The sequence below is a fragment of the Pan troglodytes genome, chromosome 23, assembly GCF_028858775.2.
Source record: "Pan troglodytes isolate AG18354 chromosome 23, NHGRI_mPanTro3-v2.0_pri, whole genome shotgun sequence".
In the NCBI taxonomy this organism is placed as follows: Eukaryota; Metazoa; Chordata; class Mammalia; order Primates; family Hominidae; genus Pan; species Pan troglodytes.
In genome coordinates, this window is record NC_086016.1 from 23158119 (window position 1) to 23185332 (window position 27214).

At 51.2% G+C, this 27214-nt stretch overlaps 1 protein-coding gene and 1 pseudogene across 8 annotated transcripts; both read left to right on the forward strand.

The window, feature by feature from the left end:
• The first annotated feature begins 581 nt into the window (after positions 1 to 581).
• Positions 582 to 23324, forward strand: LRRC74B (leucine rich repeat containing 74B). Of its 8 annotated transcripts, XR_001712915.4 has the most exons (11): positions 582 to 810; positions 2074 to 2216; positions 2602 to 2734; positions 3669 to 3875; positions 6899 to 7008; positions 8010 to 8125; positions 10029 to 10107; positions 12031 to 12126; positions 15314 to 15518; positions 21695 to 21767; positions 23232 to 23324. XR_001712915.4 is itself a non-coding variant. In XM_016939766.3 (10 exons), the coding sequence occupies exons 1-9, from the start codon at positions 672 to 674 to the stop codon at positions 15467 to 15469; spliced, it is 1179 nt and encodes a 392-aa protein (XP_016795255.1). In that variant the 5' UTR covers positions 582 to 671; the 3' UTR covers positions 15470 to 15518; positions 23232 to 23319. The 8 variants fall into 8 exon arrangements, 5 of the variants coding, with proteins under 5 accessions (XP_016795255.1, XP_009436130.1, XP_024208380.1 ...); XR_010156011.1 differs by lacking the exon at positions 12031 to 12126; XM_016939766.3 differs by lacking the exon at positions 21695 to 21767 and having other exon boundaries at positions 23232 to 23319.
• Positions 21780 to 26448, forward strand: LOC458671 (tubulin alpha-3 chain-like; annotated as a pseudogene).
• Positions 26449 to 27214: the final 766 nt, after the last annotated feature.

Sequence of the window (27214 nt, forward strand, 5' to 3'; positions counted from 1 at the left end):
GGGGAAGGACAGCTGTTATCAGTGCTGTGAGAAGACGGCCTGAGGGCAGCAACAGCCCCGGTGGGGCTCTGAGTAAAGCTTCAGGAATAAGTGACTTCTGAGCTGACGCTTGCAGATTCTGAAGTTCAACAAGCAGACAAAGATGGGGATGGAGGTTCCCAGGGGAGCGAACAGCGTATGCAAAGGCCAGCGCATGCAAGAGAACTGAGAGCCACAGAGTGAGAGGGTGACCTGGCTCTGCGAAGTTCCCCAGGCCCTCCTGAAAAGCCATTCCCAAGTGCAGTGAAGAAAACACAAGCTCTGGAGTCAGGCATGTTTCCCATTCCATGAAAGGGGGGCGATGCTGGAACCGCCTAGGGGAGGCAGGGGGATAAACGCAGCAAGGCGCCCAATCCTGTGCATGGTCTGTGGCGCATGCAGTGTGTCAGCCCGCGCGAGGAGCCTCAGCACAAGCCGGCCACAGTTTCTACGGCAACCGACAACACCGGGTTGCCGGGGCGACAGCCGCGGGAGAGCGCGTCGCTATTGGCTGTGGGGGGTGCCTGTTGCTGGACGCCACATTCGGTTGTTCAGCGCAGCCGCAGACTCCGCCCACAATCCCGGGCCGCGCTCTGGGCGCGGGGTCAAGCTGTCTCCAACTCAGTGTCTGAGACTGCGAGAGGGTCGTAACCATGAGGGGTTCCTGTGAGAGGTCTGGGGAGGATGAAGAGCAGAAAGAAGAGGCTATGGCGGCCTGTGGGCGTCTTTCAGGGGTCCCCGAGGCCGAGCAGGGTCCCGAGGCCAATTGGGACTCCGACCTGGAGACGGAAGGTGCTCGGGGGAGGGGGCAGGCCCGACTCCTCCCCTTTGAGGGTCTTCTCCCGCAGGGGTTGGGGGAGGCGGGCTGGGGCTAAGGCCAGCAGGGAACGTACCCGTCTGCGGGGCGCCTCCAGCCCCCTGCCTTCCCTTCATTGCTCCTAGAAGCATCAGGTTAAAATGCAAAATCCCGCCAGACAGTGCCCCAAGGGCTGTCCCACCCTGAAATGGAATCAGAGCCGGTTTTCCTGTGCCCTGAAATGGAATCAGAACCGGGTTTTCCCAATCCACAGGAAAAACTAAGCTAATGGATGTATGGAATTTAGAACTATCTCGGTTTTTTCTCCCGTGAAATGTTTACAAAACATTTGTGGCCTGCAATCCAGGTTAAAAGACACAGTATGCAATTTGGCATCAGACAGGCAGAGGCCTGACTCTGGCAGGATTAGCTACCACCTCTAGCTGTGGGATGCTCAGCGCAGGCCAGCCACGACTTCTACTACAAACAACATTGGGTTGCTTGGGCTCATATTTATTAATAAATAAATATATAAATAAATTATTTATTTATTAGAGCCAGGGTCTTGCTCTGTCACCCAGGCGTCAGTGCAGTGGCAGGATAATAGCTTACTGCAGCCTTGAACTCTGCACTCTAGTGAGCCTTCTGCCTCAGCCTCCTGAGTAGCTGGGACTACAGGAGACCACCACGTCTGGCTAATATAAAAATTTTTTGGCTGGGTGGGGTGGCTCACGCCTGTAATCACAGCACTTTGGGAGGCCCAGGCAGGCAGATCACCTGAGGTCAGGAGTTAGAGACCAGCCTGGCCAACATGGTGAAACCCCATCTCTACTGAAAATACAAAAAACTAGCCCAGTGTGGTGGTGGGCGCCTGTAATCCCAGCTACTCGGGAGGCTGAGGCAGGAGAATTGCTTGAACCTGGGAGGCAGAGGTTTCAGTGAGCCGAGATCGTGCCACTGCATTCCAGCCTGGGTGACAGAGCAAGAGTATGTCTCGAAAAAAAAAAAAAGAAAATTTGTCTAGCTATGTTGCCCAGGTTGTCCAGCTTTCTTTTGATAGCCGTATGACTTTAAGGAAAAGATTTGCGTTGCCTGAGGCTTGATGTCCTCATCTGTCATATGGGAGCAGTGGTCCCAAGAAGCACAGGAAGCAGTGCTTCTAGAGGCAAAACATAGGCGGGGTAGTGACACAGGGCAGGGAAGGACACAGGTGGCTGTAGCTGTGCAGGGTCCACATTCGTCCCCCTGTCTCCTGCCAGGCACTGATGGGCTTGGAGAACTGGTCAGGGACACACTGTACCTGAGGTCTTGCCGGGCCCATAGTGTTGTGCCCATCTCCTGCTTTCTGCGCCAAGGGAGCGCCCAAGAGCTGAACCTCCGGCACCGTGGCCTGGGGCCCCAGGTACCACTGGAGGGACACTGTATCCAGGCTTACGGGGAGAGGCCTCGGGAGACAGCAGCCATGGGAGTGCCCCTGTGTCTGTCCCCTACACTCCCCAGCTTCTGCCTGTGTCAGTCATGCCCTACCCTCCACATCTGGGAGACAGATGGGATTGAGGCTGTGACAGGTGGCGTTAAGGGTTGTGGATCCTGCAGGCTCCTAACCCGCTGGGGGGTCAGGGAGAGCTGGGGGTCGGGGGAGACCTTCACAGAGCCTAAAAGGAGAAGCAGGTGTCACTTCAAACAGGTGGGAAGGGGAGGGCTTTCCAGCTGGAGGATGTGGAGTGGGCTGAGCCCTGGAGCATGAGCCAGGATGGTGGCCAGTGTGTTTGCTCTGTCTGTCCCAGGGCGCCCGGGCTCTGGCTTCCTCATTGAGCTCCAATCCATATGTCAAGCGGCTGGACCTTCGAGACAATGGGCTCTGTGGGGCAGGTGCAGAGGCCCTGGCAGGTGCCCTGAGCAAAAGCAGCAGCATCCATGGTAGGTGCTGGGTCTGGGGCAGGTGGGCAGGCGTGTCCTCCTTTTCCTCAGGGATGTGCCTCCATCGTTGAAAGCTGGGCCGTGTCACCTGGGGCCTGCTGGTGTTGCTGGTGGATAGAAGAGGGGCCTCATCACAGGAGGGGGCATGTGGGGTGGAGTTAGACCCTCTGCTGTGCAGCCAATGCCGGATAGAAGCCGTTTCCTCACCCACCCCACACCATCACTCCCCTCCCTTGCTGGCCAGCATCCCCCTCTTCACCTAGCACATGGGAGACTCCCAGTACCTGAATGCAGGATGGGAGAGTCCTTCCACACAGAGAGGTGGGAGTTGGGCATTGTAAGAAGCAGGTAGGCAATGTGGGAGTTTGATGGGGCTGGATCCAAATGCCAGTTCTGCCACTGAAGAGCTGGATACCTGGGCAAGCAGCTTAACCTCTCTGAGCTTCAGTTTCTGATCTGTGAAATGGCCCCCACAATACCTTATGGGCTTGGGGCTGTGGTGAGCATGAAGTGAAATGCACTCCTGAAGTGGTCAGAAGAGTGTGTGACCCATGTAAGTGCTCCATGCATGGCCACTTGGGCTATTATTGCCAATCCTGGCAACGGGGCTGTGAGGGCTTCTGAAGTGGGTGGTGATATCACTGCCAGACGCAGCCATCGACGGTATGGCTGCCCCCCACCACAGCAGTCTCTACAGTACCAGGAGGTAGGCGGTTTTAACCGCTTGACACAGAAGCTGGTGGGCACACAGGGAGGGGGAGGTCAGGGGCAGAGGGGACCCAGCCATTGGGAGCCAGAGCCACCATGCAACCCCAGGACAGTTAACCTGTAAGGCCCCTTCCTCAGCCTCAGACCTGGAGGTTTGGGGGATGGCAGAAGTGGGGGGGTGCCTGGCTTTGCATCCCACTGGCCGAGGAGTGGTTCTGTCCCCCAGATGTGGACCTGTCGGAGAACCAGCTGGGAGTGGCAGGAGCCCAGGCCCTCTGTGCCGCCCTCACAGTGAACCAGGCCATGCGGAAGATGCAGCTGTCAGGGAATGGCCTGGAGGAGCAGGCGGCCCAGCACCTTGCCGAACTCCTGCTGGCCCACACAGACCTGAAGTCCCTGGACCTGAGCTACAACCAGCTGAATGACCAAGCAGGTAACGCCTGTGCAGGGCACCATGGCCATGAAAGCTCAGCTTCCTGGGGCAGGGGTGGGTGGGGATTGGCAGGACCGTGCTGCACATCGCCAGGGAGCATGTGCTCTGGTTCCTGCTCCCCACACCCCACCTTGCCCCACTCCTCTTCCACTCCAGCCACACGGAGCTCTTCATTCCTTCCACCAATATCTCATTGCGCGCTGCTGTATGTGCTGGGCACTGACTTAGCCACCAGGGATCCACCTTGAACAAAACCAAGTTCCTGACCTCAAGGGACAATGTTAACAACATCATTCTGAGTAATTATTGGTGCTACAAAAGAAACAAATAGTTTATGATTCTAGAGAAGAACAGGGATCCCCTACTTTAAAGAGGTGGCTGGGGAGGCCTCTGTGAGGTGACATTTAAGCTGAAATGTGCAGGGTGGGAAGGAGTCAGCCATGGCAAGATCAGAGGGAGAGCATTTCAAGCAGAGGAACAGTGAGCATGCAGGCCTGTTTCCCAGACTGGCGGACAGCAGTGTGACTAGGCTAGGGAGCCAGGGAAGTGTGGCCAGGCTGTGGGGTGGAGAGGGCAGAGGGGGCTGCAGGGCTGTAGGCTGTGGCAAAAACGGTGAAGATTTTGTTTCAAGTGAGGTAGCGGATGTGATTGGGATTCCTTGATCTCATCACTGTCATGCCCCTGAGCATATTCAGGAGCTGTCTGCTTTGCCAGGAATTTGCACTTCTACCTGCCTCTCCTCAAATGGTCCAATAATGGTAGGGATCACCTGAGACCCTGGGTTAGGCATGCAGATGCTGACCCTGGACCTGCTGAACCAAACTCTTAGGGGAATGCTGGTGAATCTGTATTTTAATGGTTGCCCCAGGAGAATCGTCTTTTTATTTTTATTTTTTTTGAGACAGAGTCTCACTCTGTCGCCCTGGCTGGAGTGCAATGGTGTGATCTCTGCTCACTGCAGCCTCTGCCTCCCAGGTCCAAGCAATTCTCCTGCCTCAGCCTCCTGAGTAGCTGGGATTACAGGTGCGTGCGACAAGGCCTGGCTAATTTTTCTATTTTTAGTAGAGATGGGGTTTCACCGTGTTGGTCAGGCTGGTCTCGAACTCCTGACCTTGTGATCCGCCCGCCTCGGCCTCCCAAAGTGCTGCGATTACAGGTGTGGGCCACCGCGCCTGGCCGAGAATTGTTTTTCAGAAGCACTCCTCTGTCTCCAGCTGCTTAGAGCAAGTGGGGTGACATCAGCCTTGGCCTGTGAGAATTGCCTCTGGCATGTAACTGCCAGAGAACCAGTTTGCCTTCTAAGAAAATTATTGCAAGAAGTCAGTGAAATTAAGTGAGGCGGCCGGGCCCAGTGGCTCACGCCCGTAATCCCAGCACTTTGGGAGGCCAAGGCAGGTGGATCATGAGGTCAGGAGATCGAGACCATCCTGGATAACACGGTGAAACGCCGTCTCTACTAAAAATACAAAAAATTAGCTGAGTGTGGTGGCAGGCGCCTGTAGTCCCAGCTGCATGGGAGGCTGAGGCAGGAGAATGGCATGAACCCAGGAGGCGGAGCTTGCAGTGAGCCGAGATAGCACCACTGCAGTCCGGCCTGGGCGAAAGAGTGAGACTCTGTCTCAAAAAAAAAAAAAAAAAGTGAGACATGGCAGGGCACTGTGCCTATCTGTAATGCCAACACCACTTCGGGAGGCTGAGGGACGAAGATTGCTTGAGGCCAGGAGTTAGAAACCAAACTGGGCAACATAGGGAGCCCCAGTGGTGACAACAAATGATTAAAAAAATTAGCCCTGGGCAACAGAGCGAGACTCCGTCTCAAAAAAAAAAAAAAAAAAAAAAAAAAAAAAAAAATTAGCCCCAAGTGGTGACATGTGCCTGTAGTCTCAGTCAGGAGGCTGAGGTGGGAGAATTGCTTGAGCCCAAGATGTCAAGGCTGCAGTGAGCCGTGATTGTCCCACTGCACTCCAGGTTGGGCAACAGGGTGAGACCGTGTCTTAACAACAACAAAAAATACTTTCTTTCCTCTTTAGTGCCTGTTTCCCTGTTATGATGTTAAAAGCAGGTACTGTGATGTGCAGCTGGTTTCTGGCTCTTCTGCAGGCGCTTTCTTGTGTGTATAAATGTTCGCTTTGGTGTTCCTGTGAGGGTTGTGGGATGACCGCTGGAGGGTTCTGTTCGGCCATGTTGCTCCACCTTCATCTCTAGGTCTCGCTATTTTGCCCAGGCTGGTCTTGAACCCCTGGCGCCAAGAAATCCTTCTGCCTCAGCCTCCTGAGTCGCTGGGACCACAGGCTCACACCACTGCCTGGCTTTCACCTTCCTTTCTCTACCACCCCCATCTCCTCTCTACCACAGCTGTGCCAGCCCTGTTGCCTCTTGCCTAGCCTATGGCACCAGCCTTCCATCTGGTCCCCCAGCCTCTTGCCTCTGCCCCCACCCAGCCCAGTCTATCCTGGACACCTGCCACTTGCTGAAATGCGAATCCAGCCTCATCACTTCCTAAGGCCCTCCCTGACTCCTTGCCACTTGTATGTGCTGCCTAAGCCCCTTGGCTTGGCACTCAAGGCCCCTCAGCATCTCTCAAGTGCCCATTACTCCTTCCTCACCTCACTGGCTTCCCCCTCCCCAGTCCCAGCTCCAAGCCTGCGTGCATTTCCACAGGTGCCTCTGCCATTTGCAGTTTCCTGTGTCTCCTCCCCACTGTGCATGCACACACCCCTGGGGAATTCCTCAGTCCTGAGTTATCTCCTCTGTCCTCTTTCCTGACTTCCCCCAAGACAGGCTGGCCACCACTCTGTTCTCACGCCTCCCCTTTTAGTCTAAATGAATAGCTCACATCCCATACATTTGCATTTGTATCTCCCCCATGAAATGTGAGTTCCTTAAGGGCACCGCAGGCCCACATTAGTTTCATGTCTGTGACCCTCCTGCCCAGCAGAGGCTCGGCACGCAGTGGGCATCAGTGTGATCTTTTGAAGGAGTGAAGAGAGTGAGTCAGAAGGTCTCTCTTGGTGTTTCTGAAGGGGAGACACTTGGACCAGCCCTGGCAGAAAACACAGGACTCACCGAGCTTAACGTGAGCTGGAATCACCTCCGGGGCCCAGGAGCTGTGGCATTTGCCAGGGGACTGGAGGTATGAAGCCCCCACCTAGTCGGCCCTACAGCCTGTCTGCTGGGGCCTGTCTCCCAGGGGCCACCTCCCTGTCTCTGCAGCTCCTCGGAAATGAACCTTGGATCTTTTAAGCACAGCTTAAAGACTGTTTCTTTAGGTGATTTTAATTTTCCTGGCTTCACTTAGTGACCACAATACACTGTGCTCACCGTCACATACTTTCCTGAAGGGTCACTGTTGAATATCTTGCACCTTCCCCAGACACCATAGACACCCAGCTGGGAAGGGACATCTGTGCAGTCCGGTGACACACGCTCACTGTTGGGCATACGCAGGTGGTTTCCTGAGATGACACCTTGCACCCTTGGATGCCAGCACAGCCTCTCAAACACCCACCTGTTCCCTTCCATGTTGTGGTTCATAGGGCTCGGGAATGGGTGGCTCAAGCTGGTGCTAGGGTGGTACAAGGTGTCTGCAATGTCCCCAGTGCCAGATACCCTGTGGGGCCCTCCTCAGGCCATGGCAGCTGCTGTCTTGCCCTGATACAGGGGCTGACCTTGGGGTCCTGCCCCACAAGATGGCATGTCACACTCTGTCTTGCCAGAGCACCTACCCTTCTCCCCATCACAGTACCCTGGACAGGTTTCATCCAACAGCTGTTCACTGGATCTTGGGATCCCTGCCCTCTAGAGCCATTAAGTGGGTGTGGAGTCTGATCAATGTTTCTGGGGCCTGCTGCTGCTCGGCACATGCCCCTCCCAGTCTCTCTGAGGGCCATTCACGTCTACACCGGTCCTTTCCTGTTGTGCTCTGGGCCACTGGGCTCTGTTGACCACCATCATCCAAGCTGCAGCCACCGGGGGGTCTGCATGGCACTTTCCTGACCCTTCCTTGGAGCCTCTCCCCTTCTGCCCTTTATCTCTTATCTTTGCACCTCAGGGCTCCTGGTCTCTGAGGCTGTGGCACCCTGGCTTGCTCCACTGTCAGATGGGGTCCCATGACTTCACTCTTTGGTATTCTAGGCAAACATCTTCCTTAAAGTTCTAGACATCTCATACAATGGCTTTGGGGATCCTGGAGCCTCTGCGGTGGGTGAGGCTCTGAAGGCCAACAACGTGTTGGAGGAACTCAACATGAGGTGAGGATCCCCGGGGGGACACCCCAGGAATCATGGGCTCCATGATCTTGCTGCTGAAGCACACAGTCTACCCGTGATGGGGATTCCCGTGATGGGGCTTGAGCCACAATCCCAGAGCAGCTCTGTCATCCTTATCACTGGAGTTTATAATTTTATTTATTTATTTAAAACAGCATCTTGCTTTATTGCCCAGGATAGAGTGCAGTGCTGTGATCATGGCCCACTGCAGCCTTGGCCTTCCCGGCTCAAGCACTCCCACCACCTCAGCCTCCCAAGTAGCTGGGACTGCAGGAGTATGTCACCAAGCCTGGCTAATTTTTTCTTTTTTGTAGAGACAGTCTCCTGCTGGCCTTGAACTCTTGGGCTGAAGCAGTCTTCCCACCTCAGCCTCCCAAAGTGCTGGAATTACAGTCATGGGGAGTTCATCGTTGTTACATAGAGACCTGTGATTCCTATAGCACAGGCGGATGGCTGCGAATTGCACACGGTGTATAAAGCATCTCCGGCAGAGCCTGGTGCATGGTGGGTGCTCCATGCAAGCTTTCCTCCCTTGCAGAAGACAAGCCAGGGCCAGGTTCTGTGGCTCACACCTGTAATCCTAGCACCTAGGAAGGCTGAGGCGGGAGGATCCATTAAGGACAGGATTTTGAGACCAGGCTAGGCAACATAGCATGACTCCATCTCTATGCGAAATCTAAAAATTGTCCATTTCCGGTGGCATACACCTATCATTCCTGGTACTTGGGAGGCTGAGGCAGGAAGATTGCTTGAGCCGAGGATTCAGGATTTCAGGCTGCATTGCAACAGAGCAAGTAAAACGAGCCTAGTCTGGGTGGGGCAAGGCAGGACCCTGACAAGTGGGCCCCAGTGCCTGTTTTGCTCAGCATGTGGCTACTGGAGCATGCCCTGTGTGAGGGGCTCCTCCAGGCCAGGCAGCGTCCCAGCCTAGCCAGGAGGCACAAGCCCAGAGGGAAGAAAAGAGGCGGATGCCAGGGAGGTCACGGGCGGATGCCAGGGAGGTTACGGGCCAGAGGCCAGGGAGGTCATGGGCTGCTGTGGCTGAGACCCTCCCCAGGGGCAGCTCCCTGTGGGCGAGAAGGCCCCACTTAATCCTGCCCAGCTTTCCTCCCCATGGGAGGAGCTAAGACTGGAGGCAGCCACGGAGGCTGAATACGGAGGTGCAGCCAGAGCTGGGGTCTGAGAAGTCAGAGAGAAGCGGGACTGACTCCGGAGTCTGAGAAGTCAGAGAGAAGCGGGACTGACTCCGGAGTCTGAGAAGTCAGAGAGAAGCGGGACTGACTCCGGAGTCTGAGAAGTCAGAGAGAAGCGGGACTGACTCCGGAGTCTGAGAAGTCAGAGAGAAGCGGGACTGACTCCGGAGTCTGAGAAGTCAGAGAGAAGCGGGACTGACTCCGGAGTCTGAGAAGTCAGAGAGAAGCGGGACTGACTCCGGAGTCTGAGAAGTCAGAGAGAAGCGGGACTGACTCCAGAGACAAAGTGGTCCGGGGCGGTGCTGAGGCCTGGAGTTTGGGAACGGCAGGAGGAGGAGAGGCCTTGAACATAAGCTAGGTGATTTTCTGGAACAGGCGTTGTAATGGTGATAGGCATGAGGTGTCAGCTGGGGCAGAATATGTGGGAGCACTTGCAGAGCTCAGAGGAGCGGCAGCTGGTGTCCACCAGGACAGGGACGCTTTAGGCGTGTTTGCCGCGTGATTCATCTGAACGGTGTCATCTCCACCTTTTACCTGTTGATCTGTCCAGGGTTCCTGGGGTGTGAGTGGAGAGAACAAGAGACCCAACCTGGTGGCTGCAATGGCAGCTCCAGTGGGCACCCTGGGGCAGTGGGCTCTGCACTGCTGCTTGGAAGGTTGCACAGTGCATGTGCCTGTTGTTTTTGTTGCAGCAACAACCGCATCTCTGCGATGGGAGCCCTGAGCCTGGGCCTGGGCCTCCGGGTCAACCAGACGCTGAGGATTCTTGTAGTGAGTGCTAGCCTGATGACTGAGACCCCAGCACAGATCTGCCCTGTAACAGTCCACACAGATCCCTCCCCCACAGCCCCCACCCAGGGGCAGCAGGCAGGTGCACACAGGCTGGCTTGCTCCCTTGCCGCTCACCCTGAATCTGGGGCCTGGCCCTCCTCTTCTCCCCTTCATCCCTCCCAGACTCTCTCCCACATCTTCTTGCTGCCCTTCCTCCTCTGTGGGCTGGGGTGCTGCTCTGCTGAAGGTGGCTGGGCACCCCTTGTGTCTCCCTCATCTTCTCCTCTGCCTTTCCTCTGGACTTGCTGGGACCCAGGCCCCACCCAGGTGTTCTGTTGGCCACTGCTTAGGCCCACCTGAGGCCTGGTGTTCCCAGCTGGGGTTCCTTCCCCTGGGTTTGCAGGTGGGGAGGGAGTGCTGAGCAGGACAGGGAGCAGAAGACAGACACAGGAGGGAGGCAAGCTGGGAGCAGGTCCCCAGGGGACCACTGTGCCCACAGCAGGTACGTGCTGGGGGACAGTATTGCCAGCTGGGAATGGACACCCAGCTCTGTCGGCCCTCAGCTCCCCACCCTAGCCTTACTGGGCTTCTCCCATAGCTCTCCTCCCCTGCTCCCTGCCTCACAGGAACCTGGACCTCTCTGAAGCATAGGCCTGCATTTCGAGTCACCTCGTAGACAGTCCTCTAAATGTCCCAAAGACACGTGGGAATGTGAGAGTCCAACCTGAACGCATACCCCCCTCTAAGGGCCACCTCCTGGTGGGGGGCTCCTTCTTCCTTCTTCCCAAGTCACCAGCTGGGGCCCAGAGCCTGCCTGCCCCTCCCTTTTCCACACCCTCCCTCCCACCTTCTGCAGGGGCTCACCCTGCTGATTCCTCCCTCTTCTGACTTCCTCTCTTAGCTTCTGTGAACTTACGGGATTCCTGGCTGCGGTTCTTTCTTCCCAGCTGCTACCCAGGACCAGAAACATGCCCTGCTTTAAAACTGTTGGAGTTTTATCCCCTCTGGATAAACCCAAGCTTCGAGTGCATCATGTCATGCGGAGCTAGGTGTGGTGGCTCACGCCAATAATCCCAGCACTTCGGGAGGCTGAGGCAGGCAGATCACTTGAGGTCAGGAGTTTGAGCCCAGACTGACCAACATGGTGAAACCCTGTCTCTACTGAAAACAAAAAAATGAGCCAGATGTGGTGATGCACACCTATAATCCCAGCTACTCTGGAGGCTGAGGCAGGAGGATCCTTTGAACCCAGGAGGTGAAGGTTGCAGTGAGCTGAGATCTCACCACTGCACTCCAGTCTGGATGACAGAGCAAGACTCTGTCTCAAAAAAAAAAAAAAAAGTAACATAGCATGTCATGGGGGATCTGGGCTCTGCCAGCCCCTCTCTTCCAAGTTCAGTGCTCTCACCCCAAGCTTGGAGTACACACACACACACACACACACACACACATGCACATACGGTACTATTTTTCACCCCTGCCTTTGTTCCTCTGCTGTTCTTGCTGAAGTGTCCAGCTCCGGCCACCTCACCTGGGAAGCTCCGCTGAGCCCTGCCCAGATACACCTCCCCTCCCAGCCTTTCCCTCCCAGGGGATCTGGTGCACACTTACTCACTGCGCTGATCACACCACATTTCATGATGCTTCCTTTCCCTTCCCTCTCCCCAGCAGGCAAGTTCTTAAAGGTAAGGGTGTGTCTTGTGTGTCTATATCAATCGGAGGCCTCTCCCTTCCTTTCTTCCCTGACCCAGCAGCCTCACCAGAGCATTCTGTCTGACTATCTGATGGAGACACCTTCTGAGCCGAGACAGTGTGGCCATAGTGGCTGTGTCCTCAGAGATGAGGAGCCCCTCCTTCCCTTTCACATTGCTCTCTGGCCTTCCCGGACCTGGCTTCTCGCAGCTTTGTGTGCGTGTTTCTCAGGTGTCCAGGAATCCCATGCGAAGTGAAGGCTGCTTTGGTCTCCTCAAGTCTGTCCAGGACAATCCAGCCTCTGCCCTGGAACTGCTGGATTTCTCAGTAAGAGCGTTTTATAAACCTCGTTTCTGATCCTCCCAGCAGCCCTGTGAGGTATCATAATTTTAGAAGAAGAAAGTGAGGGTTACAGAAATCAAGAGCCCTGCCCAGCTACATGGCGTGGCAGAAGCAGAGTTGCAACGGGACTTGAATGCAGGCATGGGGCCACTCAGCTCTGCCCGCTCCAGACTGCTGGTTCCATGGGATCTCACCTGGGGCACCTGCCTGGGTTCTTCATTGGCTGAGAGAGGATAAGTGGAGGTCTGGGCATGATGCTCCCTATCCACTGAGGTTTCGATCTGCAGGCGCAGCACCTGCAAGGCTGCCCTCTGCCCCTCCCCTGACTGTCTGCAGGTGGACTGTGGTGCTGGAAGCTTCACTTGAGTGGCTGTGAGAGAGATTAGGATCCCTTTTCATTCAATTTTGCCACTTTTTTTTTGAGTCAGGGTCTCACTCTGTCACCCAGTTGCAGTGCAGTGGTGTGATCGTAGCTCACTGCAGTCTCAAATTCCTTGGCTCAAGTGGTTCTCCTGTCTAAGCTCCCCAAGCAGCTGGAAGTACAGGTACAGGTCACCATACCTGGCTAAAGTTTTTAGAGATGGGGGCTTGCTATGTTGCCCAGGCTGGTTGCAAACTTCTGACCTCAAGTGATCTGGTGCCATGGTCTCTCATGTCTTGGGTCAATTTTGATTTTTTTTTTTTTTTTTTTTTTTTTTGAGACAGAGTCTCACTCTGTCGCCCAGGCTGGAGTGCAGTGGTGCTATCTTGGCTCTCTGCAACTTCCGGCTCCCAGATTCAGGCAATTCTTCTACCTCAGCCTCCTGAGTAGCCAGGATTACAGGTGTGTGCCACCACGCCTGGCTGATTATTATTATTATTTTTTTTTTTGGTATTTTTTTTTAGTAGAGATGGGGTTTCACCAGGTTGGCCAGGCTGGTCTCGAACTCCTGACCTCAGGTGATCCACCCACCTCGGCCTTCCAAGTGCTGGGATTACAGGCATGATCCATTGCGCCTGGCGAATTTTGATTTTTTAATGTAGAAAAAGTGCCAGGTGAGATGGCTCACACCTATAATCTTAGCATGTTGGGAGGCTGAGGTGGGAGGATCCCTTGAAGCCTACAGTTCAAGACCATCCTGGGCAACACAGCAAGATCCCCATCTCTACAAAAAGCTTTTTAAAAAATTAGCCAGGCATGTGGCACATACCCGTAGTTTCGGGTACTCAGAAGACTGAAGCAGGAGGATCACCTGATCCCAGGAGTTTGTGGCTTCAGTGAGCTATGATTGTGCCACTGCACTCCAACCTGGGGAACAGGGCCAGATTCTGTCTCAAAAAAAAAAGGGAAGGAAACAAAAAAATTGAGTTACAAATCAGTGCTGATTCTAACCCTGATTTTTTTCAACCCAGACTTGAGTCAAAGCCTTTCCAGAAATGTGTCTGTGTAGTTTCAATTCTTCAGGTTTGGGACAACCGATGTCAAACGTCCTTACCATTTCCTTCTAATGGCCTGTTCTTGCCTTAACCATGTGCCTGCTGCTCTGAGAATTCCTGTCAGCACTGGATCTATCATTCTAAAAGAAATAGAATGTCATATGGCATTATCCTGCCCAAATATACACTTACTTGTCACAATGTATGGTCATTATCAGAAGCCCCTAGTCTCGTGGGAATGCCATGGGCTTTGGAATCAGTTCAGGGTTGGGACCAAATCCTGTCTATCAGTGTGAGATCCTGGACAAGATTCTGAGTCAAAGAATCATAAACGATCAATCAATAACTAGCCTGGGATGGGCATGATGGTTCACGCCTATAATCCCAGGACCTCGGGAGGCCAAGGCAGGTGGATCACCTGAGGTCAGGAGTTCAAGACCACCCTGGCCAACATGGCAAAACCTGTCTTTACTAATAATACAAAAATTTGGCTGGAGTTGGTGGCTCATGCCTGTAATCCCAGAACTTTGGGAGGCCGAGGCAGGCAGATCACCTGAGGTCAGGAGTTCGAGATCAGTCTGGCCAACATGGTGAAACCCTGTCTCTACTAAAAATACAAAAATTAGCCGGGCATAGTGGTATGCACTTGTAATCCCAGCTACTCAGGAGGCTGAGGCAGGAGAATCACCTCCAGGAGAACCCAGAGGCAGAGGTTGCAGTGAGCTGAGATCGTGCCATTGCACTCCAGCCTGAGCAACAAGAGTGAAACTCTGTGTTGTAAAAGATAGAAGAAAAATTAGCTGGATGTGGTGGTGCTCACCTGTAACCTCAGCTACTCGGGAGGCTGAGGCAGGAGAATCGCTTGAACCAGAAAGCGGAGGTTTCAGTGAGCCGAGACCATGCCAATGCATTCCAGCCTGGGTGACAGAGCGAGACTCTACCTCAAAAAAACCCAAAAAACAAAAAAACACAGAAAAACAATTAGCCTGAATTGAATATTCTATCTTCTATTCCTTAACTGTTGTTATCTGTTATCACTAGTATAATCTGACTAGCCCAGATTTTATTCTGAGCTTTGAGGGAAATAGTTTTGAAGACTTACAGTTCAAGGAAAATCTTTCCCTGGGCTCAGACTTGTGTTTTTGTGAAAAGGGGCTAACGTCTACCCCGTAAGGCCATCATGAACATAAGCTGAGATGACAGACCTAAGGGAAAGGCCTTGCACAGAGAAGGACTCAATCAGTGCCAGTTCTGTTCTTCACAACCCCTTGGTTTTTTGTTTTTGATTGAGGAACAACATCTATGCTGAAAAATGCACAAAGATTAAGCACAGAGCTTGGAGAATTTTCACAAACAGCATAGGTGTCTATGTAACCAGCCCCCAGATCTGGAAATACAGCATAGCCGGGCATGGTGGTGGGCACCTGTAGTCCCTGCTATTCTGGAGGCTTAAGCAAGAGGATAGATAGCTTGAGTCCAGGAGCTCAGGGATGAAGAGAGATATGATTGAGCCACTGCACTCCAGCCTGGTGACACAGTACGATCCCATTTCTAAATAAATAAATACAGCAGGCCTCTAAACATCCTCCATTGTCCCCTTCTCTCCTGGATCTTACTAGTTTGCGGGTATGAGACTGTCATCCACAGGGGAGAAGCCGCCCGAAGGAGCTTCTCTGAGACCTTGCGTGTGTGAGTGAAAAATGGTGAAGTTCTCAGATAGTAACAAAGTTCATCCTTGTAATGGGTGTCTCCTTAGGATATCCAGGTGAACGCAGAGTTTGATGGCCTTGCTAGCTCAGTGAAGGGAATTCTTCCAGAACTCTGCATAAAGACTGGCGCTTGCAGAGTGGAGTATAAAAAGGAGTTGCTGCCAGTCTTCAGATCAGCCCTGCCAGCGTCTGTCCCTAAGTGACCTTGGAGTGTGGCTTCCTCATCTCCAATCAGCTGCTTCGACCTCCAGGGTGAGGAGCTCTTTGACTCACGAGGCTTTGTTACCACTTGTGTCTGCACTGAGTCCCCACGTCAGCCGTGTGCTAAGTCCACACGGTGCTCACACACCTGTACCCTCCTCTGTGCCCCACGGACCCTGCACTCATCTGGGCCTTCATGTGCTCTCACTCATTCCTGTCACACAAACCCCTACTAAGTACTGCACATTGAACTGGGCATGGTATCCAAGATGCCCAAGCAAGTCCCTGCCCTCCCCATGTTCATGTTCTGGTGACCTCAGGAAACTATTAAAATGTAAGGAGGGGTGCACACTCTACTTTTGAGAATGCAAACGGGCACAGCCTTTTTGGAAGGCAATATATCATCATGCACTGAGAGCCTCAAAACTGCCTGTGCCCTTTGATACAATCATTTGACTAATGTGCTCTAGAGAAATAACCAGAGATGCATAAAAGATTGATGCCTAAAGATGCTCATGGGGCCGGACGCGGTGGCTCACACCTGTAATCCCAGCCCTTTTGGAGGCCTAGGTGGGTGGATCCCTTGAGGTCAGGAGTTTGAGACCAGCTTGATGAACATGGTGAAACCCCAGCTGTACTAAAAATACAAAATTAGCCAGGCATGATGGTGCACACCTGTAATCCCCGCTACTCAGGAGGCTGAGGCAGGAGAATTGCTTGAATCCTGGAGGTGGAGGCTGCAGTTCTCACCATTGCACTCTAGCCTGGGCAACAAGAGCAAAACTCTGTCTCAAAAAAAAAAAAAAGATGCCCATGGAAATGCTGTTTATCATAATGAAAATTAGAAGTGTCCCCAATAACAGGGGATTGGCCAACTAAAATTTGGATATGTTAAATGTTAAAAGCAAATGTTAAAAGCCACATGCTCAAAGAACACTTAACCATTCATGAAAATACACATGATTACTGTTAAGTGAGAAAATTGGGAAGAAAAAAATCACATGGCAGCTGGGTGCAGTGGCACGTGCCTGTAGCCCCAGCCATTCAGAGGCTGAGGTAGGAGGATTGCTTGAGCTCAGGAGTTGGAGACCAGCTGGGGCAATACAATAAGACCCTGTCTTTAAAAATCAATCAATCAATCACATGGCTTATCTGACAGTTCCTCAAAAGGTTAATCATAGAATTACCATATAACCCATTAATTCCATTCCTAGGTATATACTTAAAAGAAATGAAAACATATGTCCCCACAAGAACTCGTGCACGAATATCCATAGCAACATTATTTATAATATTCTAAGAGTGAAAATGCCCACCAGTGGATAAATGCAATGTGGTATATCCATACAGTGGAATATTATTTGGCAATAAAAAGGAATTTGAGGTGATAACAATGTTCTAAAATGTATTGTGGTGATGGCTACATAACTGTGCATATTCTAAAGGCAATTGAATTATAGATACTTTAAATGAATGAACAGTATGGTATGTGAATGACATCTCAATAAAACTGTTTCGAAAAGAAGGAAAAGTACTGACACATGCTAAAAATGGATGAAACTAGAAAACATGATGCTAAGTGAAAGAAGCCAGTCACAAGATCACGTGTTGCATGATTGCATTTATAGGAAACATCCGGAGTACACAAATCTATACAGACAGAAAGTAGATTATAAATTGCCTAGGCGTAGAGAAATAGAAGGATTGGAGGTTGACAGCTAAAGGATGTGGATTTCTTTGGGGGGGTGACACAAATGTTCTAAAATTGATTGTGGTGATGTGCAACTCTATGAATATGCTAAAAACCACTTGGTTGTACATTTTAAATGGGTGATTTATGTGGTATGTGAATTACATCTCAAGAAAGCTGTTGCAAAAAATATACGGGTTGAGCCTGGTGGTATTAAAAAAGTATAAACATGGCCAGGCGCGGTGGCTCACGCCCATAATCCCAGCACTTTGGGAGGCCAAGGCGGGCGGATCACGAGGTCAGGAGATCGAGACCATCCTGGCTAACACGGTGAAACCCCGTCTCTACCAAAAATACAAAAAAAAATTAGCCAGGTGTGGTGGCGGGTGCCTGTAGTCCCAGCTATGTGGGAGGCTGAGGCGGGAGAATGGCGTGAACCCAGGAGGCGGAGGTTGCAGTGAGCCGAGATCGTGCCGCTGCACTCCAGTCTGGGCCACAGAGCGAGACTCCGTCTCAAAAAAAAAAAAAAAAGATTATAATACCATATTTTCCCCATAGTTTTTCTGTGTTTAGATATGCAAATCCTTACTGTACAGGTTGGTAGCGGAGGGACAATATGCTGTACCATATGGCCCAGGTGTGCAGTAGGCTGCACCATCTAGGCTGGTCTGAGCACACTCTATGATGTTCTCACATCAACGAAATCGCCTGATGATGCATTTCTGAGAACGTATCCTAGTCATTGAGCAATGCATGCCCCTACTGAAGAGCACTGTGTGATGCGGGCTACAGCTGAGTTCTGTGCACGATGTGTTGCTAGAGCCATGAGGAAGGGGAGGGCTATGGACTGAAAGGTGTCTCCCTCTATTAGACGCTGAAACTCTAGTCCCCATTGTGACTGTATTTGGGGCCAGGGCCTATAAGAAGATGGTGAAGGTTAAGTGAGGGCATAAGGGTGGGCCTTGATCCAATAGGATTAGTGTCCTTATAAGAGACCAGAGAGCTTGGGTGCTACCTCCCCCGACCCCGTGGGAGGACGTGGTGAGAAGGTGGCTGTGTGCAAGCCAGGAAGAGAGGCCTCTGGGACTTTTAGCCTCCAGAACTGTGAGAAAGTAAATGTCTGTTGTTTAAGCCGCTCAGTCGATGGTATTTTTTTACGGCACCTGGAGCTGACTTAATACAGAAGGATTCACCCTCCTGGGAAGAAGGGGCAGTGGGGGCAGTGGCCTCCTCTGGTTTCCCTGATCCTCTGCAGAACTGCCTGCCTGCCCCTTCTCCTTGCGCCAAAGCATCCTTCTAAGGGCAGACCTGATCGCACTGTTCAGAGGCCCCCAAAGCCCACAGAAAAGTCCCAACTCCTGGACCTCATGTGTTCTATCCCACTGGGGGAGCTTCTTCTCAGGAGGGAAAGTTAAGGGTCTGCTTGACCACCCTCTAGGGAGATGCCAGAATGGGGTGCTGCATTCCAGTGATGAGCTGGGGGTAAGCCTGCATGTCTCCTCCTGTACTTTTCCCAGAAGCGAATACACAGTGGATATTCAAGAAAGTGAAGACTATCTTTTAAGAATGAATGAATCAGGCTGGGCATGGTGACTCACACCTGTAATCCCAGCACTCTGGGAGGCTGAGGTGGGCAGATCACTTGAGGTCAGGAGTTTAAGACCAGTCTGGCCAACATGGTGAAACCCTGTCTCTACTAAAAATACAAAAATTAGCCAGGTGTGGTGGTGGGCGCCTATAATCCCAACCACTCGGGGGGCTGAGGCAGAAGAGTTGCTTGAACACAGAAGGTGGAGGTTGCAGTGAGCCAAGCTCACTCCACTGCACTCCAGTCTGGGTGACAGAGCAAGACTCGGTCTCAAAAAAAAAAAAAAAAAAAAAGGAAGAATCAGGCTCAGCGCACTGGCACATGCTTGTAATCCCAGAAATTTGGGAGGCCAAGATGGGAGGATCACTTGAAGCCAGGAGTTCCAGACCAGCCTGGGCAGCATAGTGAGACCCCCGTTGCTATAAAAAACATTTAAAAATTAGCTGGGCATTGTGGCATGTGCCTGTCGTTCCCGCTACCTGGGATGCTGAGGTGGGAGGATCACTCAAACCTGGGAGTTTGAAGCTGCAGTGAGCCGTGATTGCACCACTGCACTCCAGCCTGGTTGAGAGAGTGAGAACCTGTCTCAAAAAAAAAAAAAAAAAAAGAATGGAAGGATCAAACTGGGCATGGTGATGCATGCTTGCCTGTAGGCCCAGCCTAGAAGGGACGCTGAGGCGGGAGGATCATTTGAGCCTGGGAATTTGAGCCCAGCCTGAGCAACATAGTGAGATCCTGTCTAAAAAAGAAAAAAAGGAAGAATCAAATAATTGTTCCAAAGTCTTTCAAAAGGAGTATTGAGTCCCAGCTTGGCACTTTCCTGAGCAGGGATATGTCTCCTCTCCTTCTCACTAAGGAGCCAGAAACTCACCCCTTCTCACTAAAAAAGTGAGAAAAATAAAAATAGCTCAGAGCACTTTGAGCTATGTGAAGTACGCAGAATTTATCAGGCCCGGAGACATGAATATGGGACTTCAGGCAGGGCATGATGGCTCACGCCTGTAGACTCAGGAGGCCAAGGTGAGCCCAAGGTGGGAGGATCACTTTAGTCCAGGAGTTTTGAGACCAGCCTGGGCAACATCAGGAGATCCTTGTCTCCTCAAAAACTTAAAAAAAAAAAAAAAAAAAAAGCTGAGCATGGTGGCACACACCTGTAGTCCTGAGTCAGGAGGTTGAGGCTGCAGTGAGCTATGACCATACCAGTGCATTCCAGCCTGGGTACACAGCGAGACCCTGTCTCAAAATAATAATAATAATGTGCTGGGTGCAGAGGCTCATTCCTGTAATCCCAGCTCTTTGGGAGGCTGAAGTGGGTGAATCACTTGAGGTCAGGAGTTCGAGACTAGCCTGGCCAACATGGTAAAACCCTGTCTTTTCTAAAAATACAAAAATTAGCCAGGTATGGTGGTGCATGCCTGTAATCCCAGCTACTTGGGAGGCTGAGGCAGGAGAATCGCTGGAGCCCAGGAGGTGGAGGTTGCAGTGAGCCGAGATCATGCCACTGCACTCCAGCCTGGATGACAGAGCAAGACTCTGTCTCAAAACAAAACAAAACAAAACAAAAAAATAATAATTATAATAATGAAAAGAAAAAGAAATGAATATGGGACTTCAGTAACATATTTCTTATCCATGCCCGGGGGCAATTGTTTAAAGGCATTTTGTTCCTGACTAGCTTAACCCATTATCTTCTTGTTTCTGGAATTTAGATACAAAGAATAATGTATAGACAACCAATAGCTTATGTTGTTTTAATATAAATTCTTGTGGCCAGGGAAGCTGAAGTGATAGGATTGTTTGAGGCCAGGAGTTGAAGACCAGCCTCAGCGAGACCCATCTCAATTTTTTAAAAAAGAGCAATTCTTGGTAAACCACTTAGGAACTGCCTCTTCTTTTCTCTTAAAAACAGCGTCTCTGGCCAGGTGCAGTGGTTCACACCTGTAATCCCGGCACTTTGGGAGGCTGAAGCAGGCAGGTCGCCTGAGCCCAGGGGTTTGAGACCAACCCTGACAACATGGTGAAACCGTGTATCTACAAAAAATACAAAAAATTAGCTGGGCATGGTGGCACATGCCTGTAGTCCCAGCTATTCGGGAGGCTGAGGTGGGAGGATCACCTGAGCCTGAGGAGGTTCAAGGCTGCAGTGAGCCATGATCTCACCACTGCACTCCAGCCTGGGCAACAGAATGAGACGTTGTCTCAAAAAATAACATAGGCTGGGCACGACGGCTCACGCCTATAATCCCAACACTTTGGGAGGCCGAGGCAGGTGGATCACGAGGTCAGGAGCTCGAGACCAGCCTGACCAACATGGTGAAATGCCGTCTTTACTAAAAATATAAAAATTAGCCAGGCATGGTGGCACGTGCCTTTCCCAGCTACTCAGGAGCCTGAGGCAGGAGAATCGCTTGAACCTGGGAGGCGGAGGTTGCAGTCAGTCGAGATCCTGCCACTGCACTCCAGCCTGAGCTACAGAGTGAGACTCCGTCTCAAAAAAAAAAAAAAAAAAAAAAGAGAAAAAAAAGAAAAACAAAATAAATAAAATAAAATAAAATAAAAACAGCATTTTGTAACTGCTGCTAATTAAGAGTGTATATTCAAAGCAACTTGAATCTCCGCTCCAGGGCTGAAGGTCTTAAATGTGGCAATAATAAACTTTTTTCTTTTTTAAGAGCTCTGTCACTCAGGCTGGAATGCAGTGGCACAATCACAGCTCACTGTAGCTTTGAACTCCTGGGCTCCAGCAATCCTCCCACCTTGGCTTTCCAAAGGAAAAGGGATTACCGGTGTCAGCCACTTCACTCAGCCTTCTCCCTTCTATTTACCTTCTCCCTTCTATTTTAGTTTGTTATTCTCCCCTTTTAAGAGCTTCTTCCTTATAGGTTTAACCCTGATAGGCAGACACACTTTGTTCTCATTCTCTTTTTTTTTTTTTTTCTGTCACCACAGAATATTTTCCATGCCATAGAGTTTCAAACTGTCTTGAAATGAACGGGTTCACATTTATGTGCTGGTTCACAGAGTGAGTATCTCTATCCATGTGGGGCAGGCGGGTGTCCAGATAGGCAACGCCCGCTGGGAACTGTACTGCCTTGAACGTGCAATTCAGCCTGATGGTCAAATGCCAAGTGACAAAACCATCGGTGGTGGGGATGACTCCTTCAACATGTTCTTCAGTGAGATTGGGGCTGGCAGGCACGTGCCCAGAGCAGTGCTTGTGGACCTGGAGCCCACTGTGGTTGATAGGTCCTCGGGCACTGGATGGCAGCTTTCCTGGGAGGGTGGGAGAGCATTGGTAAAACCCTACGTGGGCTCCTGTGAATCCCCCTGCAGAATGGATGGGATAGACAAGCATATGCCCATGGCATCGTTAGGGCAGAAACTGAAAGTTTCATGTTTAGTGTATGTGAGACTCAGCTCCTAATTTAGGATGTATGGGAAAAGCTGCTTTGCCAGCAGTAAGATGGGCTGTGGAGAGATTCCCTTGTGGCTGCCTCAGCCCTGCACAGGTGGCCCTGCCTGCAGGGTGTGGGGCATTGATTCCCTCCTGAATGCTGTGCACTGTCTCATGCTGGTGCATGAAGAGTCTTGATGTGCATCTTAGGCATAGAAGGTAAGTACAGAACATCCATTTCCTTCATCCAGATTAGAAGTCCCAGGTAGTTTCCAAGGAGAGCTGCAAAGAGATAGTACCTTTCAGTGTCCCCCAGGAGGTGACAATGTCACATGAAAGCACGTGGGACCCAGGCCACACAGGTTGATGGGACTGCCCTTCAGAAGTCACACTGATCTGGTGACTGTCCAGTTTGTAAGAGATTTTTAACTTATAGCCTTTGATGTAGTAGCTAAGGGTAGGAAAGATGTATGTACCAGTAGAATTACCAGTGCTGGGGGACAATGCGAGAGCTTATTTCCCTTCACTGGGAACTGTTTATGCTGACATTTATTTATTTATTTATTTATTTATTTAGAGAAAGATTCTTGCTCTGTTGCCCAGGCTGGAGTGCAGTGGGACGATCTCGGCTCACTGCAACCTCTGCCTCCTGGGTTCACGCCGTTCTCCTGCCTTAGCCTCCCAAGTAGCTGGGACTACAGGTGCCCGCCACCACGCCCAGCTAATTTTGTTTTTGTATTTTTAGTAGAGATGGGTTTTCACCGTGTTAGCCAGGATGGTCTCGATCTCCTGACCTCATGATCCGCCCGCCTTGGCCTCCCAAAGTGCTGGGATTACAGGCGTGAGCCACCGCGCCCGGCCTGTGCTGACATTTATACAAGAACTGACTTTAACTTCCTAGAGCCTTAAATTGCATTTGTGGTTGGTTATCACAGAGACATTTTCTACCAGACACCACCACTGTTGACCTACAACATGTAGCTCATGTACTTTGAACAGCATGTACTTTGTAGAAGTGAACAGTCCTGGAACGTGTTCACCTTGGTGTACAGTAGGCCTTAAAGACTCACAGCACATGTGGTCTCTTTGTAGGTGAAGTGCACACAGGGACCTACAGGCAGCTCTTCCACCTGGAGCAGCTGATCAGTGGGAAGGAAGATGCAGCCAATAATTACTCCAGAGGCCATTATACCATCGGCAAGGAGACCTTGTCCTGGACCGGATCCACAAACTGGTAAGAAGAGAAGGCTTCATGTGGACGTTGTCCTGCACAGGAGAATAGGCCTTGGATGGTGAAAGGAAGGTTATTTTCGCAGCACTTAGAGCAGCATCTTCAGTCCGACTAAGTCTGCAATGTCTTACTATGAAGTGTGCGTGTTGATTTGTGCATAGATCTGTATTGTCTGCTTTTCTCTGCTTCAAAGTGGGATGAGTGTTCATTATGGATAGTCTGAATCTGTAGCAACTCTCAGAGGCAAAGAGAAGTGGCCCCGGCTTGGTGGAGGTTGGTGGTGTGGCTCCCACGGGCATTGGCTCACGTTGTCTGGTTTCTCTCAGGCGGATCTGTGCATGGGACTGCAGGGCTTCCTCATCTTCCACAGCTTTGGGGGTGGCACCGTCTGTGGGTTCATGTCTCTGCTCATGGAGCGGCTCTCGGTGGACTACAGGAAGAAGTCCAAGCTGGAGTTTGCCATTTACCCAGCCCCCCAGGTCTCCATGGCTGTGATGGAGCCCTGCAACTCCATCCTGACCACCTACACGACCCTGGAACATTCTGACTGTGCCTTCATGGTCGACATGTCAGCGCAACCTGGACATCGAGTGTCCCACGTACACCATCCTCAGTCGTCTGATTGGGCAGATCGTGTCCTCCATCACGGCCTCCCTGTGATTCGTTGGGGCCCTGAATGTGTACTTGAAAGAATTCCAAACCAACCTGGTGCCGTACCCCCACATCCACCTCCCCCTGGCCACCTATGCCCTGATCATCTCAGCCGAGAAGGCCTACCACGAGCAGCTGTCCGTGGCCGAGATCGCCAGTGCCCACTTCGAGCCAGCCAATCAGATGGTCAAGTGTGACCCTCACCATGGCAAGTACATGGCCTGCTGCATGTTGTACCGAGGGGATGTGGTCCCGAAAGATGTCAGTGGGGCCATCACCACCATCAAGAGCAAGCGCACCATCTAGTTTGCAGGTTGGTGCCCGACTGGATTGAAGGGAGGACTGGGTGATGTGGAGTCCTTGTGCCATCAGGAAGCAGCAGATCTGCAGAATAATGCTGCCCCCAAAGGCCCGCATCCTTTGCAGTTGCTTGTCTGGAACCGTCACCCTGCCCCTGTTCCATGGGCTAGGCTCATGGGCATAAATCAATGAACCAGAGTGATAATTAATTCAGTGGTGTCTTTTGAACTTCCTTTGTGAGTCATCACACTATATATCTGTGGTGAGGTTTTTGTGTTTTTTTAAGAAAAAGGTATTTTTTGGAGGATTTTGGTGCCCCTTGCTTGGACAGCAGAATTTGTGTGGAAAAGATAGGTTGAACTTAGTAGAAATTTTATGGGCATTTTGGGGAATCATGTGGGTGGTGTATATATTTTAACTTGGGCATTATTATAAACTGCTCTCACTAAGTCTTGCTTCATCTAAGTATGTCCAGGTTGTGCCAACATATGTCATAGGTGGCTTCGTTATCAACTATGAAGGCACAGTCAGAATGTTCATCTGTAGAAATTATATCCAATTTAAATGTCTTTTGGAGTGTTTGATTTAAAGAAAGACTATCAAGAATCTTTTTGTGACGAAAACAGCACCATCTTTATTTCTCTTTTGGGAAGCCTAGTAATGTTGGCCTGTGTTTGCCTCAGACAGAAAATCTGTCCCCATCTTCCACTGACACATGAAAGAAACCTTGCTGTCCCCTTTCAGCTTTTCCAGGAGTTGGTGACTAAATCCTGTCGCTTCTCCCTCTGCTGGACCTCTGCGTCCTCTGCTTTGCTTTGCTTTCCCTCCCTCCTCTGGCTCAGACATCCACTGCCTCTGGGGAGACCACTGCAGTCAGCTCTAAGTGGGAATTCCTACTCTGGGCTTCTCTTTCTCTCCTTCAGGGGTGAGCATGGCTGCTGGACTAGCCGCCCAATTTTGTAAGTAAGGTTTTGTCTGAACACAGCCACCACTCCCCTTCATTGCAGATCAATTTTGCTGTCCAGCCTCAGAGTGGCGTAGGTGTGACAGAGTCCATGTGCCTGTAAGGCCTAGAATTTGTATGATCTTGTCACTTATAGAACAGGCTTGCTGACCCCTGCTCTAGTTGACCCCATGCACTACTCAGGATGTGTTATTCTCAAGTTCTGAAACTTGGAATGCTTCCCTTTTGGTTCCCACCTTGGAATGTCACTTCCTACTCAAGCAAGCACATGGACTACTCTTGCTGCTGTGGTAGCTTCATTCAAGTGATCTTTGACCTGTCACCTTTGCATATTTCACAGTGGCTTGTTTGGTGGGACAGCAGGGGGTATGACCTTCCCCGTGGTATCACAGTTGTGTACTCACAATCTATCTGGGTGGAAAAAGTTTAGCTACAGAATTTCATTACTATCTTGTAAAACCCTTTGGAGTAAATAATCTATAAAGAAGACAAGTAGTGTACATTTTCAGAGGGAAGAGAGTCTTTACCTGGGCACCTATCACATGTCACAGTTGCTAGGACACAGCCCTTTGGGCAGCTTGGGATCCTGCCAGGGTGGCCACCTCCAAGGCTCTTTTCTCTTTATTCCTTGTCTGGAACTGTCACCCTGCCTGCCACAGAGAAGGGCTTAGTGAGGTTTGTGGGGGTGAATTGAGCATTCTCCTGGTCACCTACAGGGGGTCTTCTGTTTGAGGAAAGGTAGCCACCATTTCTAGGTTTGATACAAGCTTCACGGACCGCTTTCTTCCCCTTCTCCGGCAGGTGGGCATTAACTACCAGCCCCTGACGGTGGTCCCTGGGGGAAACCTGACCAAGTTGCAATGGACCATGTGGATGCTAAGCAACATCACAGCCATCACCAAGGCCTGGGCCTGCCTGGACCATAAGTTTGATCTCATGTATGCCAAGCAGGCCTTTGTGCAGTGGTACATGGGGGAAGGCATGGAGGAGGGGGAGTCCTCTGAGGCTCGCAAGGACCTGGCAGCTCTGGAGAAGGATTATGAAGAGGTGGGCATGGATTCTGTGGAAGCGGAGGCTGAAGAAGGCAAAGAATACTGAGGGGAGGGTGTGGTGGGCTCTCCTGCCACCCCCAGCATGGCTGCTTTCAAGTTGTTTGCAATTAAAGTTTCTCTATAAAACCAAGACCTCTGTGTGTCGTGCTGCTTGGCTCTGCCTACAGGAGCAGGTGGGACCCCAGAGCCTGCATGGACAGTCAGTGGGGTCCCAGCCTGCCCTGCTGGCATGGGGTTGGGGTGCAACAGGAGTGTATGTACTTAAGGAGCGGCCATGGAAGTGACTTGACCCAGGAGAAACAAGCCAAGCGTTGAGTGGATAGGTTTCCTAAATTCTAGGAAAGCTAAGTCAGGGTTTCAACTGAATTTGCAATTTTTGGGGCTTTTCTATTGATGGGATGTACTGGCTAAAAAGAAGAGCCTAGAAGCAGAGTGTTTAAATCTGAGGTCTGTGAATGGGACGTGTCCATGAAATCCCTAAAGCTGTAGGTCAAATGTGTAAGGTCAGGACATTTTAGAAGGGGGAAAGTGTTACTGAGTTCTCCACGGTATTTGTGACCCACAGAAGGTCACAACACACCCATCCTGACCCCCCACTGCTCCATGGTAACCTGGAAGGTAGCATTTATCCTCCACACACACACACGGTCACCTTGCCCCTCAGCACTGTCAACTGTCTTGGTAGAAAACCTTGCACCTTTCACTTCAAGTGAAGTGTGTTAACGTCTGTTTGTAAAAGACCTGGGAATCCAGATATCTTTTCTCAGAACCAAAGTCAGCTCCAGGAAGTTGACTCAAGGTGAAGTGACCTGGTTAGTTCAGCTGTGGCACAACCAGGACCTGCATAAAAACCTCATTCTAAGTTTGTGCCATAATA